The sequence below is a fragment of the Puntigrus tetrazona genome, chromosome 22 (assembly GCF_018831695.1).
Source record: "Puntigrus tetrazona isolate hp1 chromosome 22, ASM1883169v1, whole genome shotgun sequence".
Taxonomy (NCBI): domain Eukaryota; kingdom Metazoa; phylum Chordata; class Actinopteri; order Cypriniformes; family Cyprinidae; genus Puntigrus; species Puntigrus tetrazona.
In genome coordinates, this window is record NC_056720.1 from 4,240,805 (window position 1) to 4,266,546 (window position 25,742).

At 36.2% G+C, this 25,742-nt stretch overlaps 4 protein-coding genes across 6 annotated transcripts; all 4 read right to left on the bottom strand.

Annotated features, from left to right (window-relative positions):
• Positions 1-4,595: 4,595 nt before the first annotated feature.
• On the bottom strand, positions 4,596-6,880 carry LOC122327505 (CD48 antigen-like). The gene is made up of 4 exons (XM_043222919.1): positions 6,695-6,880; positions 6,026-6,349; positions 5,548-5,847; positions 4,596-5,350 (listed from the first exon to the last, which is right to left on the bottom strand). The coding sequence occupies exons 1-4, from the start codon at positions 6,732-6,734 to the stop codon at positions 5,223-5,225; spliced, it is 792 nt and encodes a 263-aa protein (XP_043078854.1). The 5' UTR covers positions 6,735-6,880; the 3' UTR covers positions 4,596-5,222.
• A 3,705-nt stretch (positions 6,881-10,585) lies between these two features.
• Positions 10,586-14,666, bottom strand: LOC122328150 (chitinase 3-like). Its single transcript, XM_043223856.1, is given in 4 exon segments — positions 10,586-11,034; positions 11,276-11,492; positions 11,494-11,600; positions 14,651-14,666. Coding segments are annotated over 4 exon segments (744 nt in total). The 3' UTR covers positions 10,586-10,630.
• A 231-nt stretch (positions 14,667-14,897) lies between these two features.
• LOC122327392 lies at positions 14,898-18,888 on the bottom strand. Of its 2 annotated transcripts, XM_043222727.1 has the most exons (7): positions 18,706-18,887; positions 17,930-18,244; positions 17,506-17,847; positions 16,364-16,681; positions 16,074-16,167; positions 15,959-15,989; positions 14,898-15,679 (listed from the first exon to the last, which is right to left on the bottom strand). In XM_043222727.1, exons 1-6 carry the CDS (start codon positions 18,749-18,751, stop codon positions 15,959-15,961), a joined length of 1,146 nt encoding a protein of 381 aa, XP_043078662.1. In that variant the 5' UTR covers positions 18,752-18,887; the 3' UTR covers positions 14,898-15,679. The 2 variants fall into 2 exon arrangements, with proteins under 2 accessions (XP_043078662.1, XP_043078663.1); XM_043222728.1 differs by lacking the exon at positions 15,959-15,989 and having other exon boundaries at positions 18,706-18,888.
• Positions 18,889-20,028: 1,140 nt separating this feature from the next.
• LOC122327515 (SLAM family member 9-like) lies at positions 20,029-23,395 on the bottom strand. 2 transcript variants are annotated; one of them, XM_043222935.1, is made up of 4 exons: positions 22,301-23,395; positions 21,473-21,802; positions 21,111-21,383; positions 20,029-20,910 (listed from the first exon to the last, which is right to left on the bottom strand). In XM_043222935.1, the coding sequence occupies exons 1-4, from the start codon at positions 22,347-22,349 to the stop codon at positions 20,795-20,797; spliced, it is 768 nt and encodes a 255-aa protein (XP_043078870.1). In that variant the 5' UTR covers positions 22,350-23,395; the 3' UTR covers positions 20,029-20,794. The 2 variants fall into 2 exon arrangements, with proteins under 2 accessions (XP_043078870.1, XP_043078871.1); XM_043222936.1 differs by having other exon boundaries at positions 21,473-21,631; positions 22,301-23,385.
• Positions 23,396-25,742: the final 2,347 nt, after the last annotated feature.

The following is a 25,742-nucleotide window of genomic DNA, read 5'->3' on the forward strand; positions in this document are numbered from 1 at the left end:
GATGGCTGTAAATATTAGTAGGCCTAAATATGTCCTTTTGTTCTACTTTCAGTCTATTATCGGTTCAGAGATGTGGGTTAGTCTGCATGAGTGTATATCTGTCTGTGGTTAAGGTCAGCTTCTTGTCTTGATGTGCCGATGTGGTTTAAGAGTGTTTTTCCATTCTATACACGATATACACAATTTATTTTAAACTTTACACAGAATAGCTCTACTATGAAATGCAGTACTGGTGTTAAAAAAAAAAAGTAAAATTACTGCAAACTACAAAAAGATATATTTTACAATCAATTTTTTTAATGAATTAGATTTGAGCATCATGAGAAAAGTAGAAGTGTGACTCTGAAGAAAACAAATGCTAGTCTGTAGTTATTTCTAAGAATATATTTTCTTGAGATCAAGAAATTGTATAATGTGTTTTTCTGCAAATATTTTAGATTCATTTTACTGTCCATTATACGATATATTTTCTGTTGTGTGGTGACTATCCTTAATCAATTTGTCACAGCCACCTCTTGGGTCTGCTGAGGGTTTAGACGCTTACTGAGCTTTTGTAAGTCCAAAGAACACCAACTTCAATGTGCATTTCTTGCTTGACTTGATCACAAAAAATAAAAGGTAAAACAAACTTGGTTTCAAGGTTTGGCTGCCAACAAACAAAAGATAAGGTCTAAAGACCATGTGCTCCCAGCAGGCCATGCTCCAGTAGGCCACACCCAGACCTTTAAGCCTCCATTTTCCTGCTGAGGGGGCACATCTCCAAAATAAAAGACAAATGCAAAACAAAAAAAGATTAACTATATAAACTTTTAAATAAAGTGAACAAATGGCTCCTACATGTTGTAATGTCTGCATGAGCCTGACACTGTTAATAGACATCAGTGTTTCCATGTATCATTAGCATGTTTTCACAGCTTTTTTTTCCATTTTTACACATACGACATTCACAGTTTCACTTCTGCTGTACAAGGAACAAGTTTATCATTAAAATACTTCAAAATGTGATATTCCTGTAAAATATGAAAATATCACTTTCTCTGAAAGCTTAGATTTTGTTCCATATCAGAAGTCAGCTACTGTTTTGTCCTTGTTGCTCTGCAATGTTTTTTTTCTTACCTCAAGAGTAAGCAGACATGTGGTGTGAGAACATAAAGTGTGAAAAAACAAGTTGCTAGTGTCACGAATGAGGGGCCTGAGGCGTGCGGATCCATATGCAGGCTTTTATTAAACGAAGGCATGGTCAAAACAGGCAGGCGTCTAACAGGGCAAACAGGAGTATAAGAGGCGAGGCAATAACAAAATCCAGAGACAGGCGAAGGTCAGGTCAGGCAGCAAACAATCAGAACAACAGAAGACAGGCAGGGTCAAAACCAAGGAATCTAAGACTAAGGAAACTCGGGAAACAACAATCTAACAACGAAACAGGCGAACAATGCAACCTGCAGGTGAGGAGCCTACAACAGTCTTTCTAGTCCTCAGACAGGAAGTAGCAGCAGAGGGATTGATCGCAGATCACCCAGAGGTAAGAGCTCCCTCTGCTGGCTTGGTGAAAGCTAGAGACACTAGTCACCCAAATAATGCGTTAGTTACAACCTCTAATTGTTTCGAGATATCATTTATAGCATGTGACAAACTCCATTCCAGGAAGACCTCTGTCCTGCAAAGTGTACCTCTAGCTCCAAAACCCCTGTTTTTCTAGTTTCTAGTCATCCTGATGACTTCAATTAGTTGGTTCAGGCATATTTGATTGAGTTGGAGCTAAAGTCTAGTGAATTGTTTTTTTTTTTTTCCCAAAAGCAAATCATAGATCCCTTGCCACCCACAGAGATAGAATCAACGCTTTTGGGAAAAACACACTGTTGTCAACACATTTTCAGAGGAAGTTGCTAAAGGTGGAGCTATTTGTTGCTAAAAGTTGACGTTTTGCCATTATTGCCTGCGTGGGGACATTATTACATCATCACAACAGAAAACTACATATTTATGTGATACACAGAATACACAATGAATTTTCTCCAATTGACTTTCCATCTCAGCAAAGCAAGCAAGTAAATCATCTTCATCTTCACTGTTCAGCTACTCAGTCAATGCTCAGTCAATGGTTACTGGGTAGTTTATGTCGGTAACAAGTATTACAAGCCAGCTTCAGTCCATACCACATATTGAATAGTAAAGAGTGTGCAGTGATGGTCCATTTATTATCTCTGACGTGACCACACAGCTGTTCAACCTCTGCATTCAATAAACAAGAGAAGCCACTGCACCTTAGCAGTTCTTTGAATAGTTTTGAGTCAGAAATGTCTGTGTGATTATACGCACCAAACCAGTAGCTCAGCTACTTTTACGATTTCAGTGTTTACTTTACAGAGCCATGTTTCATACGATTTTGAGATTATTATCATGAGATTATCTGGGAGCCTTGTCTGCAGCTCTTTGCTTCAATCTCTAAATGATATTTTTGTCCTCTGGCACACCCAAAGGTGCCCAATATATGGTGCTGGACTGAAATCTTTTGACACAGGGCCATGCAAGCTCTGTTCTGGAGGGCCCGTGCACACTTGTGGGGCCCAGATGGGTGTCACCTGGGCTATCTAACTGGGGCCCAGTCAGTTGTGTCCTCAGTTTCCACGTTGGCCCCACATGGGTCGGCCCAGATGAAACAATGAAATGAACACTGCTCAGTATGTGTCAAGTTATGTGGGATTTCAGTCTCAATGTCTGCCTCAAGTTGAAAAAGGCTTCAATCAACTCTGGAAGGCATGGAAACCCAAACCCAAAGCATGGAACAATTTGATCTTCATTTGCTAATTTGTAGTGTTTTTAATAACTTGCATACAAACAAACCTTATACAAACATAATTATATAAGTCACAACACACAGCATCATTTAAGGATTTAACTCATTAAAACTACGTTACTATTCACAAGTTGGTGTAAAAAAAAAAATAAGTCAGAAGCAGCACTGCAGTTCAATAGATAATTAGGTGATTAATTGAGTGATGACCATTATTGAAGACACCTGATGCTAACAAGAAGAATCAACAAAGAAAAACACAATTTTCACATCAAACAATACAGTTGTCAATGTTTAGTTTAGTTTGACTCTTGAACCTTGAATCTTTAATATTACATTTTGTTTTGGCTGCTGTAACTGAGTTAAAACAACCTAGAATGGTTGGCTGGTTTTAGCCTTAGCTAGTTTAAGCTGGTCAGCTGCCAGTTTTAGCAGGACAATTTCAAAATTCAATTTCAAAGTGGTAAAGATGAGTGATGATCTTACCTTAAGGGAACTTGATACAAAATTGTGAGCTACGATGATGGTCTGCAGCTGCTTTTCATGAACCGCTACGGAGGAAGACTATGCAGGAAACAAAACTGCTGTATGTGGAATCGAGTCTTCAGTCTTTTTTTCAATAAATAAACTTTTCAAGTCTGTGATATTGTGGTCTCCAGCTGGCTCAGGTCCAAGATTTTAAACTGACGCGGAAGTCCATGACGTCGATGCTGTGCGTGTGATGTCAGGCTGTTTGTTGAACAAAAACATTTAATTTTTTATGAAAACTAGTGGATCAAGTGAGTTACAGTTCTCACTTTAAATGAAAATACTAAACTTTTTGGAAACCTTTGACAAGTCCCTATCTACTGATAATCGTACACTAGACTACCAGTGAAATTTATCCAAACTTGAGTTTGTTTTGTACAACAAATACGTTTTCACTTGACGAGTCTTCATTTTAAACACATAACCTTCTGAATTTCCATCCCAAATGTTGTATTGGTTCATAGCTCAGATAACTTGCAGGCAGTTTTCATATTGCTGCATGTTTTTTTTTTTTTCTTCCTCTCTTTCTTCCTGATTGCGCTACAGATGTAAACACACTAGAGCAGGGATGGTCAAACTCAATTCCCGGTGGGCCGGAGCCCTGCAGAGTTTAGATTCAACCCTGCTAAAACACATATACTATGCATGTCTTGAAGTACTTGATTAGCTGGATCACGTGTGTTTAATTGAGGTTGCATCTAAACTCTGCAGGGCTCCGGCCCTCCAGGAACTGAGTTTGACACCCCTGCCTTAGAGGGACTAGTCATATTTCCACATATATTATGCTAGTATTATTAGCCTAAGTTACATTGCAATAAATTATAGGTCTACATTTATTATTTCTTACATTAATGTGTGAAAATGTAATTTTTTAAAGACATTTTAAAGAAAATTATGCATAAACCACAAAAACGTTTATCATATAACTATAATATTATCTGTCTCTCTCTCTCTCTCTCTCTCTCTGTGTGTGTGTGTGTGTGTGTGTGTGTGTGTGTGTGTGTGTGTAACCCTCATGACTCACTGATAGCATAATCCATATTGAATAACACATATATATACAAGCTGTAGTCATATCATAGTAGCCTTCTAGAGCTCCATCTAGTGTACAAGCTCTACTTTTAGTAGACAATGATCATATGTTGAATACTAAAACGTTAAAAGGTGAAGTTTTAAAATTGCACATTTTTGAGAAAAACTGCAAATACTTCAGTTTAAGCGTCTCGATATAAACACGGTCCTTTCATGATAAACTCCTCACCAACTCCACTATAGAGAATCAGACTTGTTTTTATTGGCAATTATCACATTTCATTGTATTATAATATATATATATATCAAAATAAAACCAGCTTCATAGTTATAAATCTTGACCAGCATAAATTCATCAGGTATTACTATATTTCAAGCGTACTCGTAAATACAAGACACGTAAGATATGACGGTGACCAATGAAATGAGAGAATATAAAAAGTAATATAAAAGAGATAAACACAGGTATCTATTATGAAATCTTACACCAATATGTACAAAGAATACTAAAATGTTGAAGGCCAAGATTCAGCAATCATTCAGCAAAAGCTCAGTAGTTATTTTTCACACAGCATTTACCGGCCATCAAAGTTAAAAAGACTACGTTAAAATACAGAATTCAAAACCTTTTTGACTCTAAGGCACTTTATGACTTGGCTCCGAAACCAAGCTAAAAGTATTTCATATACACATGTGTATATGAAAGACTTTTAGCTTTAAACAAAAATTAATGTTCACCATCTTCTTCATTCCCAGTCTAAACCTATTATTATCAGTTTTGTGAAAATCTTTTAGAAAGCCTGTTTGATATTTACTGATTGTTATTTAACCCTTTCCGTAACCTGTTAGCAAATACCGAAGGAATTAGTTAATCTTTTGAAGATCTGATGTCGTTGATGAGAAGAACAGCAGCAGCTGCAGCGGCCACGCCCACCAGAGCAGTGACGACCAATCGGATCACAGCTTCAACTGTAGCACAATGATGGATGTGTACGTCTGTAAATAATTAATAATAATAATTAATAATTAATAATTTCATAAATAGATGTTTTAAATATATAAATAATATATATAAGTGAACTAAATGATAACAGAGGAACATTCATCATTTCTAGCATCTTAAGTTTTTGTAAAAATCAACAAATGAATTAAGTGGATAGTTGCAGTAAATGATCATGTCAGCTCTGCTGTACCTGAACACGTGTGACAGAGCTGACTGATGTTCAGATGTGTGGTCTGGTTTCTGATGGGGTTGTTGATCACACAGCTGTAGGTGTTTTTATCCTGATATTCCACCTCCAGAGGTAGAGAGAGATTGATGCTGAGATCAGACACACTGATGCTGGACAATAAACTGTTTCCTTTGTACCAGGAGAGAGTCACATGACCCACGTTCACCACCGAACACATCAACGAACAAGATGATGATGATGAAGATGATGAAGATGAACACTGTGAAGAGTTACTGCTGATGACAGGAACAGGAAGACGAGCTGAAAACATCAGACAAACATGACTAGATCAGGAAATGTTTAGTCCAGCATCAGTCGGTGAGTTTTTTATATAACAGCGATCTTCACTTATCTCCACATTTACAAAATATTATTACAGATGAATTATCTATAATTTAGGGCTAAATAAAAAGATACAAGAGACAGATATTAAACTCACTGTAGACAGAGACACTGAAGTTCTTTCTCACACTGCTGGACTGTAGTTGATATTCTCCAGTGTGTAGAGTTGAGATGTTAGTGATGATCAGAGATCCAGTTTGATGATCCACCTTCAGTCTGTCTCTGAATCTCTCATCAAGAACATGATCATATACAGTAGCACTGCCGACCATTACATCGATTTTAGCTATTAAAGTGTTTTCAGCTCCAAACTTCCACATAATCAGATCTTCATCTGTTATTTTAGTTAAACCAGAGTCTAGAGAGACTGAATCTCCCTCCAGAACCGACACTGACTCCAATGCATGAACACCAAACACACCTGAAGAACACAGTCACAGATTTTAAGATTCACGTAAATATTTCACACAGAACAAGTTGAATCTTTAAAGTCCTTGATTTCTAAACATGCTCTGCTTTCAGATATATTCTCAAACAGCATCAGTCTCTCTTCAGATCAATGAAGAATTATTTTAAGCTCGTTGTTTATAAAGTGACAAAGTTATGAATTATTAGAAATCAAACAGATTCACAGTTTTTTTCGCACCTGCGCTGTTTTTCACAATATTCTGTCGTTGAATTTATGTTAATTTCTTTATTAAAAAAAATGTAATCTCATACAATCTTAAAACTAAAGCGAGAAGTGATGAAAACCATTATAACTTACCAACCAGACACAAACAGAACAAAATAAACGTGTGAAGCATTTTCAGAGAACAGCACTTTAAGTGTGTGAACACGTAAGTGAACTAAAGACGGTGTTAAACTGTGATATAGTGCTGCGTGTGATTCATCCACCAATAATATCTGAGCACCATCACCCGCCCACTACACTTTTTAGACACATCGCATTGGTAATAAATATTCTGTTCTATGTAATAAACTGCAAATGTTTTATCGCTTGTTTAATATTTTGCTCTTGAAAAGGGTTTTAGGAGCTTCGCTAAGATTCCTTTTTTCCCATTTTGATATTTGACTGTCCATACTTCTGAAAATAAAGTCGAATCCTTTTTCCAGCTCAATATTTGTATTTTTTTACGTTTTTATGAAGGAAGATATACAGACGCAGTAGTGAAAGCCAAAAAACATGAAAGGGTTCAATTTAACTCCAATCCCTTTTCCCTCTCGTCGTTCTGAATCCCTCAAAGCTTTGTTCGTCTTCTGAAAAACAGTAACATTGAAACTAGAAATGCAGGTATGTTTATGCAGAACTTAGCTGTGTTGCTTTTTTCCAAACTTTGTATGCCTATGACTCAAGATGCCAATATTATTTTAAATTCTAGCCCTAATAGACTTTCAATCCATAGGCTGTTTGTGCCGAAATACATATATTATAGCTATTTGCAATCATAAAACAGTGAGTTTAGGATCTCTAATTGCATCAACACTTGCTGCATGCAGCTTCTTGTAAAAGAAAAGTTCAATCCAGCCACTAAAAGGGTCATTGAGAGCTGCCCAAACAGAGCGAGCATGAGCACCAGGCCGATACCGGCCGTCTGCGGTTCATGTGAGTTTGTCCTGACGTGTCAACAGCATGTGGTTTAACAGTTTTTTTCCGTTTCTACACGAGCGGCGTTCACAGTTCCACTGCTGCTTTACACGAAACAGCTTTATCTTGAAATAACCATCAGTGCTTTGTTTGTAAAAAATAAAGAAATTAATAAAAGAGAGATATCACTTACAATACAAATACATAAATGCATGCATAAAGAAATATACATTTGTTGCTGGGTGCTTTTTGAAAAACAAACAAACAAAAAAAGAGTAACTAGGGTGGCCTGACATGTTGCTAAAACAAGCAGCAAATTAAAATCTAGCTAAATCCAGTTTGACAGCTTGATTTAGAGGAAGTGTGCATACTGCTGCACAGAGTGTCATCTAGTGTAAAATAGATAGCTTCAACACAGCTGTTTGTGTCCTTTTCAAGTGTTCCTGCAGACTCTAATGAGCTGGATCAGGTCCGACTGATTCATTCAAAAAACTGCATTTCTGGAACACCAGCCACGCTCTTAAAAAGGTCTTCCAACGATAAAATTAAAAAGGCTCTTTTTTTCAGATACTGACGTGTTGCACCTTCTCGGCTGTGGCTTGGAGAGATACAGCTACAGTCCAACATTTGAATTAAATGAAACTTTGAATCAAAACGATACAGAAATGCTGGCAAGGACTCATCCGCACGTACGGTAGTATTGATGCTCATGACCAGAAATGATTCAATATTGCGCATGCGCTGTAAACCCTGGAGGCAGCAGCAGCTTCCTTTCTAGCCTCAACCCACTTCCTCCTACTCATATAAACACGAATGTGCTGTGAGTGGGGTGTATATGTGTACATATATGTGTGTGTGTGTGTGTGTGATAAATTCATTTAAATGTTAAATTGCTTTTAATCCCAGTGTTATTCGAAATATGATGTAAGATAATAATAATTGGCATATACCTCCAGCAATAAAAAAGTAATGGCAACATACAAAGCAGGGAGGAATCTGGAACAGTGTGTTTAGAGAGTCTGTTTATGATTTATTGACATTATAAGTGGCAGTTTGTGGATTTTTTTTTTTTTTTTTACCATATTTAAGCTGGCTGTTCCACACTGCGACTCATAAAATACATTTTTGCCCTATCGGTCCATAAAAACAAATATCTGAAGTGTGTGATATTGTGGTCTCCATCTCTCATTTAAACCTGACGCGGAAGTCCATGACGTTGATGCCGTGCGTGTGACGTCAGGCTGTTTATTAAACGAAAACATTTCATTTTTTTTATGAAAACTAGTGGATCAAGTGGGTTACAGTTCTCACTTTAAATGAAAATACTAAACTTTTAGGAAACCTTTGACAAGTCCCTATCTACTGATAATCGTACACCAGTGACATTTATCCAAACTTGAGTTTGTTTTGAACAACAAATACGTTTTTACTTGACGAGTCTTCATTTTAAACACATAACCTTCTGAATTTCCATCCCAAATGTTGTATTGGTTCATAGCTCAGATAACTTGCAGGCAGTTTTCATATTGCTGCATGTTTTTTATCTACTTCCTCTCTTTCTTCCTGATTGCGCTACAGATGTAAACACACTAGGGATGGACTAGCCCTGCAGTTTAGATTTCTAAAACACATATACTATATGCTAGTATTGATTAGCCTGAGGTTGCATCTAAATCTGCAGGGCTCCGGCCCTAAATTGACCATCCATGCCTTAGAGGGACTAGTCATACACATATATTATGCTAGTATTATTAGCCTAAGTTACATTGCAATAAATTATAGGTCTACGTTTATTATTTCTTACATTAATGTGTGAAAATGTAATTTTTTAAAGACATTTTAAAGAAAATTATGCATAAACCACAAAAACGTTTATCATATAGCTATAATATTATCTGTCTCTGTCTGTGTCTCTCTCTCTCTCTCTCTGTGTGTGTGTGTGTGTGTGTGTGTGTGTGTGTGTGTGTGTGTGTGTGTGTAAGAACATCCCTACAGCCTGTCCTCATGACTCACTGATAGCGTAATCCATATTGAATAACACATATATATTCAAGCTGTAGTCATATCATAGTAGCCTTCTAGAGCTCCATCTAGTGTACAAGCTCTACTTTTAGTAGACAATGATCATATGTTGAATACTAAAACGTTAAAGGTGAAGTTTTAAAATTGCATAATTTTTATGCAAATACTTCAGTTTAAGCGTCTCGATATAAACACGGTCCTTTCATGACAAACTCCTCACCAACTCCACTATAGAGAATCAGACTTGTTTTTATTGGCAATTATCACATTTCATTGTATTATAAAAAAATATATATATCAAAATAAAACCAGCTTCATAGTTATAAATCTTGACCAGCATAAATTCATCAGGTATTACTATATTTCAAGCGTACTCGTAAATACAAGACGCGTAAGATATGACGGTGACCAATGAAATGAGAGAATATAAAAAGTAATATAAAAGAGATAAACACAGGTATCTATTATGAAATCTTACACCAATATGTACAAAGAATACTAAAATGTTGAAGGCCAAGATTCAGCAATCATTCAGCAAAAGCTCAGTAGTTATTTTTCACACAGCATTTACCGGCCATCAAAGTTAAAAAGACTACGTTAAAATACAGAATTCAAAACCTTTTTGACTCTAAAGCACTTTATGACTTGTCTCCAAAACCAAGCTAAAAGTATTTCATATACACATGTGTATATGAAAGACTTTTAGCTTTAAACAAAAATTAATGTTCACCATCTTCTTCATTCCCAGTCTAAGCCTAATTTTATCAGTTTTGTGAAAATCTTTTAGAAAGCCTGTTTGAGATTCACTGATTGTTATTTAACCCTTTCTGTAACCTGTTAGCAAATACTGAAGGAATTAGTTAATCTTTTGAAGATCTGATGTCGTTGATGAGAAGAACAGCAGCAGCTGCAGCGGCCACGCCCACCAGAGCAGTGGCGACCAATCGGATCACAGCTTCAACTGTAGCATAATGATGGATGTATACGTCTGTAAATAAATTAATAATTTCATAAATAGATGTTTTAAATATATAAATAATAGATATAAGTGAACTAAATGATAACAGAGGAACATTCATCATTTCTGGCATCTTAAGTTTTTGTAAAAATCAACAAATGAATTAAGTGGATAGTTGCAGTAAATGCTAACATCAGCTCTGCTGTACCTGAACACGTGTGACAGAGCTGACTGAAGTTCAGATGTGTGGTCTGGTTTCTGATGGGGTTGTTGATCACACAGCTGTAGGTGTTTTTCTCCTGATGTTCCACCTCCAGAGGTAGAGAGAGACTGATGCTGAGATCAGACACACTGATGCTGGACAATAAACTGTTTCCTTTGTACCAGGAGAGAGTCACATGGCCCACGTTCACCACCGAACACAGCAGTGAACAAGATGATGATGATGGTGTTGATGAAGATGAAGAAGATGATGATGATGAAGATGATGATGAACACTGTGAAGAGTCTCTGCTGATGACAGGAACAGGAAGACGAGCTGAAAACATGAGACAAACATGACTAGATCAGGAAATGTTTAGTCCAGCATCAGTCGGTGAGTTTTTTTTTATATAACAGCGATCTTCACTTATCTCCACATTTACAAAATATTATTACAGATGAAGACTAGTGTTTAATTGAAATGATTTAGTTATTTTAATAATCAAAATAAATGTACAAATAATTATCTATAATTTACAGCTAAATAAAAAGATAAAAGAAACAGATGTTAAACTCACCGTAGACAGAGACACTGAAGCTCTTTCTCACACTGCTGGTCTGTAGTTGATAATCTCCAGTGTGTAGAGTTGAGATGTTAGTGATGATCAGAGATCCAGTTTGATGATCCAGCTTCAGTCTGTCTCTGAATCTCTCATCAAGAACATAATCATATAAAGTAGCACTGCCGACCATTACATTGATTTCAGCTATTAAAGTGTTTTCAGATCCAAAACCACCACAGAATCACATCTTCATCCATCATTTCAGTAAAACCAGAGTCTAGAGAGACTGAATCTCCCTCCAGAACCGACACTGACTCCAATGCATGAACACCAAACACACCTGAAGAACACAGTCACAGATTTTAAGATTCACGTAAATATTTCACACAGAACAAGTTGAATCTTTAAAGTCCTTGATTTCTAAACATGCTCTGCTTTCAGATATATTCTCAAACAGCATCAGTCTCTCTTCAGATCAATGAAGAATTATTTTAAGCTCGTTGTTTATAAAGTGGCAAAGTTATGAATTATTAGAAATCAAACAGATTCACTGTTTCTTTCACACCTGCGCTGTTTTTCACAATATTTTGTCTTTGAATTTATGTAAATTTTTTTATTAAAAAACAATTTAATCTCATACAATCTTAAAACTAAAGCGAGAAGTGATGAAAACCATTATAACTTACCAACCAGACACAAACAGAACAAAATAAACGTGTGAAGCATTTTCAGAGAACAGCACTTTAAGTGTGTGAACACGTAAGTGAACTAAACTAAGTGTTAAACTGTGATATAGTGCTGCGTGTGATTCATCCACCAATAATATCTGAGCACCATCACCCGCCCACTACACTTTTTAGACACATCGCATTGGTAATAAATATTCTGTTCTATGTAATAAACTGCAAATGTTTTATCGCTTGTTTAATATTTTGCTCTTGAAAAGGGTTTTAGGAGCTTCGCTAAGATTCCTTTTTTTTTCCACGTTGATATTGTAACAGACGAGTAGGAAAAAAATACTATAGAAGTCAATGGTGACCCAAAATAGTTTGGTTACAGACGTAACTGTTGTGTTCAACAAAGAAATTCACACAGATGTGGGTTTAAATTACAATTTTCATTTTGGGGGTGAACTCTTCCTTTAAGAGCAGGAATGAATTTTATTTCCGATATATTTTTTTCTACTCCTTTATATTTTCATTGTATTTAAAGTGCATCCTTGGTTTTGATGCATGTGTTTGATGCATTTGTCTTTTTTCCAAACTTTGTATGCCTATGACTCAAGATGCCAATATTATTTTAAATTCTAGCCCTAATAGACTTTCAGGGGTTTCGGTCCATAGGCTGTTTGTTCCGAAATACATATATTATAGCTATTTGCAATCATAAAACAGTGAGTTTAGGATCTCTAATTGCATCAACACTTGCTGCATGCAGCTTCTTGTAAAAGAAAAGTTCAATCCAGCCACTAAAAGGGTCATTGAGAGCTGCCCAAACAGAGCGAGCATGAGCACCAGGCCGATACCGGCCGTCTGCGGTTCATGTGAGTTTGTCCTGACGTGTCAACAGCATGTGGTTTAACAGTTTTTTTCCGTTTCTACACGAGCGGCGTTCACAGTTCCACTGCTGCTTTACACGAAACAGCTTTATCTTGAAACAACCATCAGTGCTTTGTTTGTAAAAAATAAAGAAATGAATAAAAGAGAGATATCACTTATAATACAAATACATAAATGCATGCATAAAGAAATATACATTTGTTGCTGGGTGCTTTTTGAAAAACAAACAAACAAAAAAAGAGTAACTAGGGTGGCCTGACATGTTGCTAAAACAAGCAGCAAATTAAAATCTAGCTAAATCCAGTTTGACAGCTTGATTTAGAGGAAGTGTGCATACTGAGTGTCATCTAGTGTAAAATAGATAGCTTCAACACAGCTGTTTGTGTCCTTTTCAAGTGTTCCTGCAGACTCTAATGAGCTGGATCAGGTCCGACTGATTCATTCAAAAAACTGCATTTCTGGAACACCAGCCACGCTCTTAAAAAGGTCTTCCAACGATAAAATTCAAAAGGCTCTTTTTTCAGATACTGACGTGTTGCACCTTCTCGGCTGTGGCTTGGAGAGATACAGCTACAGTCCAACATTTGAATTAAATGAAACTTTGAATCAAAACGATACAGAAATGCTGGCAAGGACTCATCCGCACGTACGGTAGTATTGATGCTCATGACCAGAAATGATTCAATATTGCGCATGCGCTGTAAACCCTGGAGGCAGCAGCAGCTTCCTTTCTAGCCTCAACCCACTTCCTCCTACTCATATAAACACGAATGTGCTGTGAGTGGGGTGTACATGTGTACATATATGTGTGTGTGTGTGTGTGTGATAAATTCATTTAAATGTTAAATTGCTTTTAATCCCAGTGTTATTCGAAATATGATGTAAGATAATAATAATTGGCATATACCTCCAGCAATAAAAAAGTAATGGCAACATACAAAGCAGGGAGGAATCTGGAACAGTGTGTTTAGAGAGTCTGTTTATGATTTATTGACATTATAAGTGGCAGTTTGTGGATTTTTTTTTTTTTTTTTTTTTACCATATTTAAGCTGGCTGTTCCACACTGCGACTCATAAAATACATTTTTGCCCAATCGGTCCATAACAACAAATATCTGAAGTGTGTGATATTGTGGTCTCCATCTCTCATTTAAACCTGACGCGGAAGTCCATGACGTTGATGCCGTGCGTGTGACGTCAGGCTGTTTATTAAACGAAAACATTTCATTTTTTTTATGAAAACTAGTGGATCAAGTGGGTTACAGTTCTCACTTTAAATGAAAATACTAAACTTTTAGGAAACCTTTGACAAGTCCCTATCTACTGATAATCGTACACCAGTGACATTTATCCAAACTTGAGTTTGTTTTGAACAACAAATACGTTTTCACTTGACGAGTCTTCATTTTAAACACATAACCTTCTGAATTTCCATCCCAAATGTTGTATTGGTTCATAGCTCAGATAACTTGCAGGCAGTTTTCATATTGCTGCATGTTTTTTTTATCTACTTCCTCTCTTTCTTCCTGAATGCGCTTCAGATGTAAAACACTAGAGGGACTAGTCATATTTCCACATATATTATGCTAGTATTATTAGCCTAAGTTACATTGCAATAAATTATAGGTCTACGTTTATTATTTCTTACATTAATGTGAGAAAATGTAATTTTTTAAAGACATTTTAAAGAAAATTATGCATAAACCACAAAAACGTTTATCATAGAGCTATAATATTATCTGTCTCTGTCTGTGTGTCTCTCTCTCTCTCTGTGTGTGTGTGTGTGTGTGTGTGTGTGTGTGTGTGTGTGTGTGTAACCCTCATGACTCACTGATAGCGTAATCCATATTGAATAACACATATATATTCAAGCTGTAGTCATATCATAGTAGCCTTCTAGAGCTCCATCTAGTGTACAAGCTCTACTTTTAGTAGACAATGATCATATGTTGAATACTAAAACGTTAAAGGTGAAGTTTTAAAATTTCACAATTTTGAGAAAAACTACAAATACTTCAGTTTAAGCGTCTCGATATAAACACGGTCCTTTCATGACAAACTCCTCACCAACTCCACTATAGAGAATCAGACTTGTTTTTATTGGCAATTATCACATTTCATTGTATTATAAAAAAATATATATATCAAAATAAAACCAGCTTCATAGTTATAAATCTTGACCAGCATAAATTCATCAGGTATTACTATATTTCAAGCGTACTCGTAAATACAAGACGCGTAAGATATGACCGTGACCAATGAAATGAGAGAATATAAAAAGTAATATAAAAGAGATAAACACAGGTATCTATTATGAAATCTTACACCAATATGTACAAAGAATACTAAAATGTTGAAGGCCAAGATTCAGCAATCATTCAGCAAAAGCTCAGTAGTTATTTTTCACACAGCATTTACCGGCCATCAAAGTTAAAAAGACTACGTTAAAATACAGATTTCAACTTCCTAAAAAACCTTAAGGCACTTTATGACAAAGCATAATAAAAAAGCAAGCTAAAAGTATTTCATATACACATATAACACAAAATGCATTCATTGTATTTCTAGCACCATGTTCTATATAATACTACAAATCGGGTGTAGAAATGTTGCAGTACGATAACATTGTCTAATTCATCGACTAAGCATTTTTGCATATTGATTAATATGGACATCAAAACGTCATTTTAAGTGATGAAATTATTTCTTTTGAAAAGTTCACAGTGCAAAAAAAAGCCAAAAAAATGCCACATGGGGCTTGTTCCTCAAGATCAGCTTTCGTTTCCACCTTCATGGTGATTGGACTGATCAGGTCATGCACCAAAAGAACAACAACATTCTCATATTACAGAGTCATTAACTGAAACACACACACACACACACACACACACAAAGAGAAAAGCATATCAGATACAATCAGGAACAGTCAGTTAAAGGTCTTCTCGAAATGTTGAAATTCTCAGTCTGACAGTTTGCCCAAAACTAACATAAAATAAGACAATGATGACAATGAAGATATCACTTCTCTAAAAAGTCTGCATTTGAGGAAGTTTTTAGAGGGTTTCATTTAAATGACCAAATTGAGTTAGAAAAGACTCAATTTTATTACATTGCACATACTGGTGCGAACAGGTCTTACCTAATACTGGGTTTCCCTTCTGTCAGCCCGACTAATCAAACATAAAATATTTTGATGATTAAAAACCACCTTTAAAGACCGAATTACATACAATTCAACTATTTGTAATACTTACAGTTTTCTGTTCATCCACACAGCAGCTCCGGTCACGACCAACAGCAAAACCGCAAGTACCACAATACCCATAACATAATGATGCCCGTTCTGTGCTGTAATAAGAAAAAAGATGAACCAAATATCAATTTATCAGCATGTTTCTGAGCAAAAATTGCACATTTCTTTTTAATATTATTATTATTAGAATAATCTCAGTTACAGAATACAACGATATTCACAAAAGTTCACTCAATTGCTCTCGTACGCAGCTTGTTCACTGGTATACCTTAAAATACTTCGAATACTCACGACAGACGGAAATATAGAATCTCTTGAATACTGTGCGCCGGTGTCCGATGATATCCAGGTGATAAAGTCCAGCGTGTTTCGTTTTTATGTGTCTGATGGTCAGAGATCCGGTCTTACTGTCCAGCTCCAGGATGCCACCGAATCTCCCGTCATCTCCATCCAATACAGTGACGTTCTGGGTCCTTCTATTGATCGTTGCTATAATAGAGTCTCCATGCTCAGACCTCCACACGACCACGTCATCGCTGTGTATTTCAGAAATGTCCGATTGTAGAATGACGGTAGTCCCCTCCATCGCCGACATCCTGTTCTCCCCTTCTGTCTCCGCAGTAAAACAGAGAACATTCGGAAAAAACGAAAGTGGAACGTTAAAGAATTACTTCATGAACTTCTCGGACCCTCCGTAGATAGCTAGCGTATTACCCCGAGCAACGCACGGAAATGTAGCAAGAACATCGGCCACATCGGTGATTAAACAGTAATCTCATGAAGCTACGGTAATACCGTAAAACAATAATAGCGTAATTTATCCTGAACGTGAATGATTACGTTCTCGAGCTACAAAATAGCAGAAGACAGTAACATTTCTGAGCAACAGTATCCCGCAAATATGTTGAAAAAGGTTCATTTTTAACAGACGAAACCAGATCAGTTGAACTTTAACACACTCCCACTCAAAGGATGATAAAAGATCTGACAGGAATGTTACTAGGTGGATAACATCTAACGGACATACGAAAGACAAACTCATGTGTCTGTCTAGTCATGACGAAGACGTATACAACTATTTTTACAGCTGCATTATTACTATGCACATACAGTTGCTTTCTTTGCGCACAAACGGTAATACTGTAGCTTCGCGAGATTACCGTTTAATCACTGATGTGATTACCATGCATTGATCGGGGTAATATACTTGCTGTCTACGAAGGGTCGGAGAAGTTTATGAACTAATTCTTTTTTTTTGGGCCCGGTCAGGCATCCAATCAGAAGAGAGGCTCATGAATTTTAATTAGACAGAGCAAAATCGACCCGTTTTGGGCACTTATACAGCAAATACATATTCTTGAGGACATCGACATCTAAAATAAAACCAAAAAGGTGGTACAATATGGGACCTTTAAAGCATTGAAGCGACTCACCTACGGAGGTCACACTGAACATTTTGTGCGTGGTGTATCTTCTGCTGCTCCTGCTGATGCTGATTTCGTAAAGTCCAGAGATGTTGGGTCTGATGTTAGTGATGATGAGCGATCCGGTCTTATTGTCCAGCTGCAGCTTGTCTCTGAATCGGCCATCAAGAACATCTTCATACGCAGAGAAGACCCCGTCTTTCCGATTCATTTCAGCAATGAGCGTGTCTTTAAACTTCCAGGTGATCTCATCTTCTCTCTGTATTTCAGATAGACCCGAGGGCAAAATGACGGAGTCTCTCTCCATCACCGGCACGACCTTCACTCCGTCCGACTCCAAATTAATCACACCTTATAAAAATACATGTTTCTGTCAGACGACATCCACCTTGAGTCTTGAACCTTGCCTAAACACCCCCCCTGACATACTCACCTGTGACATTGAAGGCGTTTGTCGATATGCCTCTACCGCTGTATATTTCTACTTTATAAATTCCAGAGTCTGAGGTTCTGACGTTTCTGATCTGGAGGTCTCCGGTGTGGTCATCTAGCTTCAGCCTGTCTCTGAATTTCTCATTAGCATCAACAAGCAGTATTTTTTTATTCGACTCATAATTGATTCGAGCAATTAGATGACCTTCAAATCTCCACTCGATCACCCCACCGCTCTCTATAGTACTGTCCGTCTGCAGACTGACAGAATCTCCCACAATCACAGACAGTGACTCCACGGCATCTCCGGACACCACTGCAAAACACATTTATGAAGCAATTCATACGCAGAAATTAAGCTAAACCGCAGCTGTCAAACTCAGTTTATGGAAAGCCACAGCTTTGTAGCATTTATTCCCAAGCCTACTACACCATGCATAGCTTTTTATATTTAAAAAAGCCTAAATGATCTGATAAACTGGGTCATTTGTTTAAATACCGTTGAAAAGGGTTGATGTCCCTGACCTAAACCACATAAGACCACATTCTACTCCAAATAAGATGTAGATACTATATATATATATATATCTACATCTTATTTGTGGTTTAGGTCAGGGACATCAACCCTATATATGGTTTTGTGAGATATAGAGACTTATAGAGATTAAAAAAGTAACAAGCTAAAATCTGACTTCAGACACGGAAGCCAACTAAACTTTCTTAAAGAAACCGAAAGCGTCGCAAATAACAAGAATACTTAAATAAGCGCAAACCTACCGTTTACCAACAACGGGAAGAGACCGATTAAAGCAAGATTCCTCATAGTTTAGCGGTGACACGAGAATCCAGCTTCGAGCATTCGCGTAGAGGCTCGAGTCGACGGAAAACAGGTAAAAGAGGATTTTTTTTCAGCTGACACAATACCGTGTGAGTATTATCCGGTTTAAGGCTGTTATTACAGTGAACACCCACAGGGGTGTTACCTCCCGCACGTTCAAAACTACAGGAGTCGATTTCTGTTTTAAATTATGTTTCAGAATATTTTCAAAAAAGTATCATGGGTGTATTGGACTTATTAGCCCACGTGGATAACCGCACTATAGCTAAATGTAGGTCTATTGTACTATATTCAAGTTTTTATAACACTTTATTACGTATTAACTCTAGCATTCGTTAAAGTGTTAAAAACTTGAACTATACAATAATACTGTAGTATACTTTCATTTTTAAATGAAGCATTACACAATGGTTAAATTTTATTGCATTTATTTATTTTTCTCTTTATTAAACATCAGCCTAGAGATATTAGAGGCGGTCAGGTCTTAAAGAGACAGTACTTAAAATGCCGCCGACAGGCATTAAAGGGATAGTTCATCCTTAAAATGTTATTTCATTATTAGCTCAGTTACATGTTGTCTGTATTTGTTTATTTCTGGTGCTGAAAATATCATAAAGACTGCGGGTAACCAAACTGTTTTTTTTAAGGATTTGTCTTTAGAATAAAACTGTCTTTTATTTATAGAAGCCCATTATTTCCATAAATATTTTAAAAGGTTATTGCGACTTTTTGTCTAACAATTTATCTCATTCATATGCTTCAAACTCATCGTGGGGTAAAAATAACTTTGGTTGAATGTAGGCTAAGCAAGCGTGATATGTTTTGTCAGTGGTATGCTAAGCTAGTTAAGCTAACAAAAAGAAATGAATAAATGTAATAAGGATGTAAAAATTAATAATTATGATTGTGAGTAATTGGAGATGTAATTTAGCAATTAATATTGTTATGTAACAACTTTTTAAATTAAATTATACATTTAATTGTATAACAGTCAACTATGCTATGCTAGTTGTGTGCTAAACTATTTTGCTAAGCGGTTAACTAAACAAATAAGCAATATTTAATGTCACAATCTATATCTTGGTCATAAACGTAACAAAAATGAAAAGAAAAGTAATGGTTTGCTATGCTAGTGATGTGCTAAGTTAGTTTTCAAAATGATTAGCTAGCTAAATGAGAACTTTTAAAAGAATGAGACATGTTTCTAATACGCGCACACACACACACACACACATACAGAAAGAGAAAGGTAACTGAAAAAGGAAACAAAAAGAAATGTTTATTTTCACAATATCTTGGCCATGTTCAGTTTTTAATAAAGGTTGTAATATCAGTTCACCATGCTATGCTAGTAGTATGCTAAGAAAGGCTAGTTTGCAAAGCTATCATTTAGAATTGAATGTAACTATTTAAAATATTGTAACAGTCCACTAGTGGTATGCCAATATAGTTTATTAGATGTTTAGATTGCAAAGTGAAAGGTAATTAAAATATAAAGAACAATAAAATTCTATGATTTATGATGAATGATTTTATTAGATTTATAATCAGGCAGTATCAATTGAAATGTAAATGCGCTTGATTCTTTGACTGAAATATTCACGTTTTTTGTTGTATAGCAAAATTCATATTTGGTGAGTTTGCAAACTGAAAGATGAAAAGCCTTAAAGTCAGCGTGAAGTTGAAGTTGTGCTATTTTTATAAACGCACTTATTTAATTCAACCTACTTTTTACACCACTTTTTTCACCACCTTCCAAGAAAACACATTTCTTCAAAATAGAAAAATGTGCGAAATGCAGATATAGCAGTTGGTAGACATATAATTTAGCCTCAAATATACTTGATAAGGTTCAAAGTTGTCAGTTTGGTGCAAATAAATGTCTAAATAATAAATAAAAACAGCTTTTTTAAAAAAAAAAAAATCCCTGTAAACAAAGTGAATTTAATACAAATGAAAAAATATATATTCACGTTGAATTATCATGAACAATCAATCATCGCATTAGCAAGTCACAACGTCTCTCATTTACAGCTTTGGCGTGACAACGTCATAAATCACAATGACGACGGCAGCCACGCCCACCACAACAGAGACAGCCAATCGGGCGACGGCTTCGGAAACATGACAGCAGAAGGCACAGTCTGAAAAAACCCCAGAAAAGAACAACATTTAACTTTCCCGAAAGATGAACAACAATTCAAGCACTAAATATAAAGATATATACATATATATATCAATATATATATATATATATATATATATATATATATATATATATATATATATATATATTTATATAATATATATAATATATGAATATTTCCACAAGATGCTAACATACCTGAACATGGCTGACAGGGATCACTGATGAGATACTGAGTCTGGTTTCTGATGGGATTGTTCACCACACAGCTGTAGGAGTCATCGAGACAATCCAGACGTAAAGACAAACTGTTGTTAAAATCAGACACGCCAATGCTGGACAATAAACGGTTTCCTTTGTACCAGGAGAGAGTCACATGACCCACGTTCACCACCGAACACAACAACGAACAAGATGAAGATGAAGAATTTTGTGGAGAGTCACTTATGATGACAGGAACGGGAAGACGAGCTGAAAACACGAGAGAATAAACAGAAGGCGTCGATTATATACGAAAAATAGTATTATATGAAGAAAGCAAACTGCAAACCTGTTCTCACCGTAGACGATCACGCCATATCTATAAATAGTCTTTGTCTTGCTGCTGATGGTTACTTGATAAACTCCAGCGTGTTCGGATGTGATGTTCGTGATGGTCAGAGATCCGGTCCGATGATCCAGCTCCAGTCTGCCTTTGAATCTCTTATCAGGACCGTCATCTATTATCGAGATATCGTTGGTCTCTTGGTTGATTTTCGCAATCAGAGGCCCGTTAGTTTTAAAGTTCCACATGATCAGATTATGAGATTGTTTATTGGAAAGATCAGGGGTTAGAGTGACGGAGTCTCCCTCCGTCACGGACTTCAGCGAGTCTGAATCCCCAAACACGCCTGGAGAACAGACCTCGGGGTAATATTCAGTCATGTACAGCGGTTGAGCTCCACACAAATAACACTAAATAATATTTAAAAAGTAAAGCAAAACCCCTAAAGTTTTACTCATTGTTAGACGACGGAACTGAATTTGGGATGCATTAAATGAATTTGTAATGTTACAGAACAGTACTATTTCAACTGAAAAGCAAATTTCTGAAGACAAAAGTAATGATGCTGCTCATTTACAATATAGAAAACGGTTATCATAATATTTCACAGTATTACTGTATTTTTGCAACAAATGCATAAGTGAGATCTTTTTAAAAACTATACACACACACACACATATATATATATATATATAGACATACATACGATATAGAAAACAGTTATTATAATACTTCACATTATTACTGTATTTTTGCAACAAATGCATAAGTGAGATCTTTCAAAAACTACCATTTGGACTAAATAATTAACCAGCTACCGTAAGACACAAAACGTTCAACTTACCAACCAGACTGCAACAACACAAACAGAGCGAAACTAATCCGCCGAACATTTTCTTCAACAGTTCGGCGCTATGAAATAATATCCTTCAAAGTGCTCAAGCGGAAAGCCTGTGGTTCAGTCAGTGAAAAAAAAAAACCTCCGCTGCATCATTTCTCTCCTCCCTCCACAGACTCGACGTCTGACCTAAACATGCATATTACTGATATCACAGAGAGTTATAGTTGATTAACAACACTAAAATCAATTTCTGAAACCATTTCATTTGCGATTCAATTTAAAGAAGCTGCCTTTAAAGTGCAAACACCACAGATGAATATATTTTTGGTTACGCAGACTGTTTAAGGTGGCTTTAGTGCATTTACACCAACCTCAGTCCAGCTAAACACACACCTCCTGCTGGTGCTTGTGATACAGGAAGCCTGCTTACAGCCGTTACACCAATCAGATTTCTTTTACATTCACTTTCTATTCGTTTATTCTGAAAAGTGGATTTTTACAATAAGATCAAACTCGTTTTTAAACGAAGCTCATGTGAAGAACAAGCGGGAAGTGCTTGCTGCGGTTGTGACTGAATGCTAGAGATGCTCAAAGCCAGTTTGGAGTCAAAGCGAAACTTGTTATTCGATGTCCGATCTGGAAAACATGTGGTTCGATGTCGAAACTAATTTTGCTGGTCAAAGCGTTTTGCGCATGCATGCGATTGTGGACGACTGTGGGTGTGATTACTTTAGTTTTTTTTTCTCTGCGTCTCCTGATACGAAACTTATGAAACAGTTTTGCTGATAAAAGACGCTGGTGTTTGAGATTCGTTTCCTTGCGAGTTACTAAAATGCCGTATGCTTTGGATTAGGATCAAACTTGCTGTCCATGAGTTTGACCTTGCAGATAAGCAGCAGTTCTGTAAAAATTTCTAAGTGGCTTGCTATCACACTTACATCCCACATCCTGAAGAGAACAGCACAGGTTGCGTGTGAATGTCACACTTGTGAAGGTTCGAAAAGAACGCACAGAAAAAGTTTAGTTTAGTACAGATAGTAATAGTAATAATGCTGATCATTTCATGAGCATAAAGGGGTTATTTTGCTTCTAACTCAAGCTGACAGCCTCTTTATCACCACCTCTGTTTGAAATTCGATTGCAGAATTCATCTTTGTGTGGGTTGTGCATCTGCAAAAGTCGATAAACCACAAGAATTAAACATTTAGACATTATTTTAGGTTTACAATTACTAAAGCTAATTCGATACTTCTAATAGACTTTACAAAAGTAAAAAACAACGTAATAAAATCTTTCTGTTTAGAAGAAGAAGAAGAAGAAGAAACGGTGTTTAACAGACATGCTTACTATAATTACTTGTAGATGAAGATTTTAGGGGTTTACATAAATCTTATCAATAAATGGCAAGCGTTTTAGAAACTTCTTGGAAATATGGATACAAACCTGCTGTTAATGTTGTTACAGATAAAAAACGATTTGCTCCTCTGTCCGGCGCTTTAGAGGAAACCTGCTTCTACTAGAAGATCTTCGCTCTCTCTAGAGTCTAGACTCTTCACGCTGTTCTTTATTCTGCTTGATTTCCTCATTCTTGCTCTCATTTTCCTTATTCCTCGCCCATCTCAGTTTAAGCTTTTTAAGACGTGTACATCAATTCAATAATATCTTCTCCTTCAAACCGTTCATTTTCACAAACATGATATTGATTCCTCTAATAAAAAGGCGCCACCTGTTAGCGTTAGAAGGTAAAAAAAAAAAAGCAATCACGGCACCGGAAACGGCACACTTGTGAGGAATAAATAATAAATAAATAGCATGCAATTGTTTTGACACGGAAGCGTAACGCTAAAGATGCGTTGTCCTTCTGGACAAACCTCAAGCACTCTGGTTATGGCTTGCTTTGCTTAAAACTTTAAGGTTGCCACGTTATCTATCTTTTTCGAATTCTGCCCACAAACGGACATCGTGCCATTTTCCTTCATTTCCGTACTTCCCTTTTTAGAGAAACTATTAAAATAATAAATTAGCCACGAATAGAACTGCAGAGTTTTAAGAATGATTAGTAGTAAACTACTGGTCAAATATTATTCCGTTACAAGTGAAAGTTGGAAAAAAAAACGTTGGCTTTTGTTTTCATGTGTTTGGTGTGACCTACTTTGTTGATCATCTCATTGTCTTCAGGTGTAGTTAATTATGTCATCGTGTTCAGGTGTGTTCAGCCAATTATATCATTATTTCTTCCAAATACAAGTTCCTGTTTGCTCAGTGTTTCTGGTCTGGTCTTCATCACAGCATATATCATAGTCTTCATCCTAGTAAAGTGTGGTTATTCTACATGCAGAAGTATTACTTGTTTGTGTGTAGAAGGTTAAAAGTTGTTAATGTTATATCCTCGTTGAGTCCTCCTTCTCCCTGAACCACACTGTGACAATTGTTGCATTGTCGTACGTTATACTTTCAATACCTTTGAAGCAACCTACAGCCTTCGCCTTTGATACGCACTGACTAGTTTGTAATATCTGCGCAATAAAGAGCTTATCGCTAGGAATATGAGTATTAAATAGAAGACAACATCTCCCGCACGTTGAACGGCAAGGTTTTGAAGGCCACTAGATATTCACCAGCACAAATTGAAGCATTTGTTTTCACATAGTACTCCGTAATACAAAATTATGTCACTTGGTGCCAATGAAAAAAGATAAAAATCACTTTATGATAAATGTAGAAAAGGTAAGCTAATGTTTTCAGGTCATTTATGCTGTCAGAATGCACTATTTGCAGAGAAATAATAATAAATTACGTGGTCACCACTTTTATTATATTGATTTAACTGATAGTTGGTGCCATCTGTTGACTGTTTGAGAAACCTTAACTAAAACAGCATCATAGTTATAGGTTCCTTATGACTTCATGCTTCCATCTGAGACTTATTCATCTTAAAATTAATTTATTAATCTTAAATTAACTTTGCATTTAAATGTTTCATTCATTTAAACACTGAATGCAAGATGTTAACAATTTTACCACTTAAAAAAAAACAAAACCGTTAATACGTTAAGTTGTTCCTGTACTATAGGGAAAATTGTAAAATATCTAACATTTAGTGTATTTTACAGTAAAACTGTAGTTTTAGAAGTAAATATCACAAATTAAAATCCATAAATCTGTACCTACTTCTGCTTGTGGCAAAGCTACTGGATTCTTCATGTGGTTTTGTTTTACCACCATTTTTATGGTGATTGTTATTATGCAAAAGTGACAAAACAGAAAGCAGAAATTCGAATGTGTATCGTTTCATTTACTGGATGACATTCAGATTTTCTTTTCTTTGACTTTATTTGACTTCATTTCACAGCAAAAAGCAAAATGTGAAATTGTGAAAAAAAAAGTCAATGTGAGCTTTACATAACCAGGAATGAAAAAACCAAAACCACTTCATACAATATGC

Excerpts from the sequence above, each read along its gene's own strand:
- LOC122327392 (XM_043222727.1), bottom strand. The coding sequence starts at position 18,751 with ATGAGGAATCTTGCTTTAATCGGTCTCTTCCCGTTGTTGGTAAACG. Across the intron at positions 16,682-17,505 it reads GTTCAGTGTGACCTCCGTAG|AAGGGGAGAACAGGATGTCG; the intron begins GTGAGTCGCTTC and ends CTGCGGAGACAG. Across the intron at positions 16,168-16,363 it reads ATTCTATATTTCCGTCTGTC|CACAGAACGGGCATCATTAT; the intron begins GTGAGTATTCGA and ends TTCTTATTACAG.
- LOC122327515 (XM_043222935.1), bottom strand. The coding sequence starts at position 22,349 with ATGTTCGGCGGATTAGTTTCGCTCTGTTTGTGTTGTTGCAGTCTGGTT. Across the intron at positions 21,384-21,472 it reads ATATGGCGTGATCGTCTACG|CTCGTCTTCCCGTTCCTGTC; the intron begins GTGAGAACAGGT and ends TCGTGTTTTCAG. Across the intron at positions 20,911-21,110 it reads TCCCTGTCAGCCATGTTCAG|ACTGTGCCTTCTGCTGTCAT; the intron begins GTATGTTAGCAT and ends GGGTTTTTTCAG.
- LOC122327505 (XM_043222919.1), bottom strand. The coding sequence starts at position 6,734 with ATGCTTCACACGTTTATTTTGTTCTGTTTGTGTCTGGTTG. Across the intron at positions 6,350-6,694 it reads GTTCTGTTTGTGTCTGGTTG|GTGTGTTTGGTGTTCATGCA; the intron begins GTAAGTTATAAT and ends TGTGTTCTTCAG. Across the intron at positions 5,848-6,025 it reads CTTCAGTGTCTCTGTCTACA|CTCGTCTTCCTGTTCCTGTC; the intron begins GTGAGTTTAATA and ends TGATGTTTTCAG.